This window comes from Saccostrea cucullata, unplaced genomic scaffold, assembly GCF_032062105.1.
Source record: "Saccostrea cucullata isolate Sc308-1 unplaced genomic scaffold, CSIRO_AGI_Scuc_v1 ctg12702, whole genome shotgun sequence".
NCBI lineage: Eukaryota > Metazoa > Mollusca > Bivalvia > Ostreida > Ostreidae > Saccostrea > Saccostrea cuccullata.
Window position 1 is genome coordinate 1 of NW_026924092.1, and position 7,291 is coordinate 7,291.

The following is a 7,291-nucleotide window of genomic DNA, read 5'->3' on the forward strand; positions in this document are numbered from 1 at the left end:
TGTCCTGAACTATATGACATACATTACAGATATCGTATGACATTAAACTTGACTTTCCTTCATTTTTTAATCTTTCGTGAATTTATAACAGTTTATGTGACCACTTTTCATCACATAGTGTCATCATGAGAAGCTGGGAAACAAGGGCTTTTCGAGACACTGCATTATAAATGCATGGTAAACAATCAGTAAAGTAGGGTGAAAATAAAGGCTTCATTTAGGCTGCCGTAAAACTTGTTAAAAATCCCAAAGAAATGTTAACTGAAATATGTGACGTTTACAGCATCTAGTGTCTGTTTTATAGCCAAAAGAGCAGGCGGATTTCAATGATAAAAAATTGTATAATGGGCATCAAAAACGGGTACCCTCCTTGCCAACAAAAATTATAACAACTTATGTACTGTTCGCCAAATTTCGACAAATAATGCTTTATGATGTATGATTGACTTTAAGACACATAGCAAATTTGATAGACATCACATCGGGGGTAATTTACGCTGTTTTTAAGAAACGTTTGGCGGTAAAAAAGCTTGATACTCAAAGGTCACCCTATATTTTGAAAAATTAGTAAAAATGACAGCGTTTACAAAATTCTTAACAATTATTTTAAAATATCAGTAAATGTTGTTATCCACATTTGTTTTATTTTCAAACAGATATTGGAACATGAATCTATAGCTTAAAACCCTAAAAGGAGAGTTTACCATAAGATATACTTGATAAAAACGGCGAATTTCTGAAAAGTACACAAGTATGCAAGAGCACAAAGACAGTATAACATGTAATTTTCTTAAACATTAGTGGTAATATTATTCAAAATCGTAATCAGAGAGACAGTTTAATTTCTGGAGGAGTCTAGAAAGTACTTATTTGGTCAAAATATCAAAAGGTTTATTAGAGGAAGGGCCCAGAATCAGGAATCCACTACATTGAATTTCTTCAAGAAAGCCTCCAAACCCGCATGCCCTGAAGAGTAAAGGGGTTTTTGTGATAAACAGAAAGTTAATGATTTTTCACATTAACAATTTTTGCAAGATCTTTGACCTTTTGATTTGTTTCTATCTCCAAACTTAGAAAAAATGCCTTTCAGAAGGATGAATCAAGTCTGAGAAATCATTGGATCTGCCATTTTCCAGTATACTGAGGGTCATACCCAAAAATGAGTTCTACAAACGATCAGAAATTAGATAAAAAATGTTACGGACATGCATTTTACTTAAAAAAGATTAATTAGTAAAATCATGAAGAAGAAATCATTAAAAAGTGTCTTTTGCTTCTTTCTGAGCACCGAGGACATTATTTATTGAACAGCCCTCGTACTTGTCAGTGTATCCCTTGTCCCTGGCAAACCTGAGGAAGGCCCCCATGGGATCTGAGCCGGTACTGAGGACAAACACGAGGGGGGTGATGTTGTTCATGTCGTCGTACAGGGTCTGTAGTCCCACCGGGGGGCTCTCTACAAACTTCTTACCCAGGTTCTCACTCACAAACTCTGTCACCGCAAAGATTGTCTGTAAAGCACAGGAAATCAACATCAGGGATGGTACATTTACAATAGAGAGTTTCATATATCTGTGAAACTAGAAATCAGATAAAGGCGCTCATTTCTTTCTGGATTATATCATGCATCGAGATCATGAAATACACTTGAACTTCAATTTTAGAACCATGTTTGTAATCATGTGAAAATTTGTATTGATTTCATTATGTTTAGGTAGCTTACATGTACATTGTTAAAACAAAACAGTGATCCCATTCAAAAATGAAAATATTTAGTACTGCTTGCCCTGAACATTATTTTGAGTAAATATACAGATTTTGACTTTAAAAAGCCTCATTATCCTAGTTCCGGAAGTAAGTTTTTTTTCTACAAGAATTTTTTCAGGAGCTGTGAGGAAGGAAGCAAATATTCTTTCTATAAAGAGTTAATTATCAAAATTAAATTTTCTATAGCTTTATTATATAAGGTTAGTAAGTGGGCCTTTCTTGTTGAGATCAAATGCATTATTCCAGACTTTGACATTGTTCAAGAAGGGAGCAGTGGGCATGCCCGGTCGCTCTTTGTCCATTCCGGCAGCTCCACGGAGGAAGAAGTTCCACTCAGCAGGAGTTATCTTCTCTTCCTGCTTCATAATCTCCACACACATCATAAAGGAGAAGACCAGTTTATCTTTCTCAAATAATCCTCTGTAAGGATAGAGAAAATACGTCATTATAGTGTTATGCTCAATTTCATACAAAAATATCAATAATAATGAAGGAGAAGAAATGTTTATTTTTCTCAAATAACTCTCTGTAAATGTAGAGAAAATACATTCACTATTTATTCCCTATGTAGCTTATAAACCAGCTTTGATTGGTTACAAATTTTGAAGTAAACTTCAGTACACCTAACATGAGCCGGTTTTTAATAACATAATATCACAATGCATCGTTTTTCTACGATAAATAGCAAATAACATGACATCACAATGCATTGCAGGATTTAGTATGTTGTTGAGTGAACTTGTTTACAAAGAATTTGTTTTGGTACATAGGAAATAAATTCTTTATCAAAAGGCAAAGGCCTGTTCGACAGCGGAAATGCTCACAAACATTTATTTTGGAGATATACATACGTATATGTAAGGAATTTTGGCGAGCGTTCCTTTGGTCCTCCTAAACCTCCTTACCTGGCTATGTTATTATAGATCGTCATTGTGGTCTCCCTTAGACATATGGCCAATCTTTCGAGGGGGTTGGAGTGGTGTTATTGACACTCACACTATTGGAGAAGTCTATTCAATAGGTCTAACTCTAAATATGAGAACGGCTCGTTAAGAATGAATTCTTAGGAGGTACACTGTAGGACAAGTCAACTGTATAACACTTGAGAACGTACTCTTTCACCAACTATAAGGGAAGTGTAACCCTCTCCAGGTTTCAATGAACGGTATCCACGTTCCACTGTAGGATTTGTACATGTGACCTTAGGACATTCTACTTATCTCGCGACTCTAGAGGTGAAGTTTTCTGAATGCAGTGAATGCATGTTTTACTGATTGAACAAAATTTTGTCTTTAAAAATGGGTCAATGGTTTTATTATTCTAAGGTCCACTTTGGTACATTTATAGAGACAAGGCTTTATAAAACATAATGCAAAAATAATATGACTGGCCTACTTCTTAATCATCCTAACATTATCTTTATATTCCAAAGTCTCAAATTATTTTAATTAGAAAACATTTTTTTTATATGTATATCACATTAATGTATTTCATAAAAATGGATTGAAAGGCCATGAGATAAATTATATGTGTCTCCTCTACATCCTTCAGACTGCTTATTTCAAGTGTAAAACTATGTATAGATATAACTTATAAAATTCTTCTAAATACAAGAAACTTTACCTTTTAATTTCTCTTATTTCTGTGGTATTTGGTGTTTATTGGCAACCTTAAATTGTCACAGCTCATAGTGCCCTAAATTATCACGGTCCATGTAATATAAAAAAAATTCTCCGTATAAAGACATACAAGGGATATTAATAGATCAACGATTAAAAAGACACCATAATAAAATTGTAATGGTTCCACCTGAGACGGATTCTTTAAATATGGTTTTTGTTTTCATGAACAAATTTTCCAACTTCAAACTTTGAGGCAAAGGATAGCTTTATAAAAACCTGTTTGTCTTTAAGAAGATTATTGGATTAAAGATTCTCGTTGATCCTATATAGTCCTTATGGAAATTTTATTGTTTATTTGTTCTCATAATTTTGATACTGTCTGTGTTGTCCTCATTCAAATCTGTTTTGGTGACGATCATTTTATTTCAGCTCTGACAATTATATCATACCTTAACCCAGTTAATGTGTCCTTTACTTGACAAGAACTATTACCGAATGATTGAAATCAATAATCTTTTTGAAAAATCAGTTATTTAATTTGAATAGTTCTTTTGAATAGTTCTTTTGGCTAGATACAATGTTAATGATTGCAGTATTTTAAGAGCCACGTTTGTAGATATTTAAACGTACAAGGTTTCACAAACTATTGACTGAACCATGTATATTCTTAAGTCTGCTTCTTTAATTCTTTATAGCAATAGTGTACATTTAAGGATGATTGAACTAATGTTCTTTTAACGACTATATGAAAAAAGTTCAATGTATAATGAAATATTAATTTACAGATAAGATAATCTTTAAATTCAAAAAGAAATAATGTACATATAGACAAAAAATAAAATCCATCACAAAAAAAATCAAAATACAATGTACCCTTCCAATGCTTGTAAATTCATTAAAGCTCATATAAGAAAACAATAAAATCGATGAGAATAAGAATGGGCACAGAATATTAGTACATCAGAGATTTAGTAGACAAATTAAAAAAGTCTTCTGGTCCACTATAGCAAGCCAGATTTTGGGTCAATTGTTGCAGATTTTTGATATCCACCTTGTATGTCCTATTTCTTAATCATCTTAATCATTATCCGTGCATTGCAAAATAGAGCCTGTGTTGGGGTTTTGGGAGGGCCAAAGATCTTTAAGGAGGGAGAAATGTGGCGGTCAGCCGGGTTCGATCGCCGATGGCCAGATAGCTCAAATGGTAGAGCACCTGACCGGAGTTTCAGGGGGCCTGGGTTCGAATCCCGATCTGGTTCGCTGCATTTTACTTTCTTGTTACACATCTTATTGTCCACCCAAGAAGGCTTTTGTTACACATCTTATTGTCAACCCAGAAGGCTTTTTAAACATATGCTTTGTTTGCATCAACAAAAATTCAAACTGGATTTTTTAAGGTAACAGATACCTTCATGAACATGATAACATATATATTTTTGAAATTAAATATAATTATAACCAGGTTTTCTTAAACCTTACATTTTTTAGAAAGTTTATCTGACCTTTTTTCCTTGATATTGACTTTGTTATTCACTTTCAGAGCTATTTTTGTGCTTATAATTTCATATGACTGTATAGTCTAAATTCAGACAATTGTCTTATTCATTAACCCAGATAGTATGCTGTGTGCCTAACAAATATCAAAATAATTTCCCCCCTAAAATGATAACTATTTTGACGATTTTTTTTTCTGGGTTAGATAAAACACTTATAGTTCGGACTAGTCCAATGTCTGTAAATACCTTAGGGAAACCTACATTTGAAAATATCACTGACTACCCTACCTGATATACGGCTTAAATGATTAACATCACTTACTTGCATTTTGTTAAATAGCTTTTAAAAGTAACTTCGCATTCTAGAATAAAACTGGAGAAAATATGACTAAAGAGCTAACTAAATCCCAGGTCCCCAACATGATCATTATAGCAAAGTACATGTTTCCCTTGAAAAAAAAAACAGAAATAAGTAATGATCAAAAAAAAAATTTTTAAATTGTGCCATATTACATCATATTGATAGGAATCTGTGAAAGTGTCATTTTTTTATATGATAGAAAGAATGGCACGTCAATGTTTTGGTATGAGAAACCCGAAATATGTATCCAATCAAAGACCAAAAACGTTTAGTGCAATGAAATACGGTGTACCAAGCATTCCGTGGAGTCTCTTAAGATTCCATTCAATGTTAAAGGAAGAGCTGCAGATAAGGGATGGGTACATGTAACCCTAAACGTACACGCTATACTAGTATATGGACGAATTTAATATCTCGGTCATTATATATCCTTCCCCCTTTAAAGCCGTGGTAGAAAAATATATGGCAAACGATTAACATCTTTTGCCATAGAACAGGGATAATTATAGCCTCATATTCAGCATTTTATTAATTATATAAAAAAATAAAACTTGCATTCATGGAAGTCCAATTAACAAAGGTCCTCATAAACACACAAAACAGAAAGCACATGCAGAGCCGTATTGCTCAATACAGCTTTTCCCATTCATGCTGAGCAATTAATAAAAGATGCCACAAATGCCAAGTCATCTCTCTCATGTTTGGATATTTTACTGAAAAATACAGTAAGCTTGGTCTAACAATATTTTTATATGTATTTCACATCAATGTATTTCATACAAATGTATTGATGGGCAATAATATAAATGTATGTGTCTCCTCTGCATCCTTCAAACCGCTTATTTCAAGCGTAAAAATATGTAGATATAACCTAAAATTCTTCTAAATACAAGAATCTTTACCTTTTAATTTTTCTTATTTATGCGGTATTTAGTGTTTATTGGCAACCTTAAATTGTCACAGCTCATGTTGCCCTAAATTATCACGGCTCATGTTATACATAAAAAATTCTCGGTATAAAGACGGACAAGTACGGAAGCCCATTTAGGACCTATCAAAAATATCTTTGAATTCGTAATAACGTTTTTTAAAATTCGTTATATCGAATTTAATTTGTTATAACAGATTTTGGAAATTCGTTATAACGAATTTAATTTGTTATAACAAATTCATTAAATTCGTTATAACAAATTTAATTTGTTATAACAGATTCATTGAAATCGTTATAACGAATTTATTTTGTTATAACAGATTGTTAGAATTCATTATGACGAATTTAATTTGCTAAAACAGATTCATTGAATTCGTTATAACGAATTAAATTTGTTATTACAGATTTGTTGAATTCGTTATAACCAATTCAAGAATTTGGTTATAACGAATTCAACAAATATATAATAACAGATTAAATTCGTTATAACGAATTCAATAAATCTGTTATAATAAATAAAATTCGTTATAACAAATTCAATGAATCTGTAATAACAAATTAAATTCGTTATAACGAATTCAAAAAATCATGTAATAGCAAATTAAATTCGTTATAACGAATTTAATGAATCTGTAATAGCAAATTTAATTCGTCATAACGTATTTAATGAATCTGCTATTACAAATTAAATTCGTTATAACAAATTCAATAAATCTGTTATAACAAATTAAATTCGTCATAACGAGTTTTTAAATCTTTTATAACGAATTCAAAAATATTTTTGATAGGTCCTAAATGGGCATACCGTAGACAAGGGATATTAGTAGATCAACGATTAAAAAGACACAATAATAAAATTGTAATGGTTCCAACTGACACGGTTTCTTTAAATATGGTTTTTGTTTTCATGAACAAATTTTACAACTTCAAACTTTGAGGCAAAATATAGCTTTATAAAAATCTGTTTGTCTTTTAGAAGATTATTGGATTAAAGATCGTCGTTGATCCTATATAGTTCTTATAAAATTTTATTGTTTATTTGTTCTCATCATTTTAATACTGCCTGTGTTGCCCACATTCAAAGCTATTCTTGTGACGATCATTTTATTTCAGC

General features: G+C 31.8%; 1 protein-coding gene across 1 annotated transcript; it reads right to left on the reverse strand.

The window, feature by feature from the left end:
• Positions 1-1,958: 1,958 nt before the first annotated feature.
• LOC134265683 (dynein axonemal heavy chain 6-like) lies at positions 1,959-2,726 on the reverse strand. Its single transcript, XM_062747900.1, has 2 exons — positions 2,673-2,726; positions 1,959-2,187 (listed from the first exon to the last, which is right to left on the reverse strand). Exons 1-2 carry the CDS (start codon positions 2,696-2,698, stop codon positions 1,959-1,961), a joined length of 255 nt encoding a protein of 84 aa, XP_062603884.1. The 5' UTR covers positions 2,699-2,726.
• Positions 2,727-7,291: the final 4,565 nt, after the last annotated feature.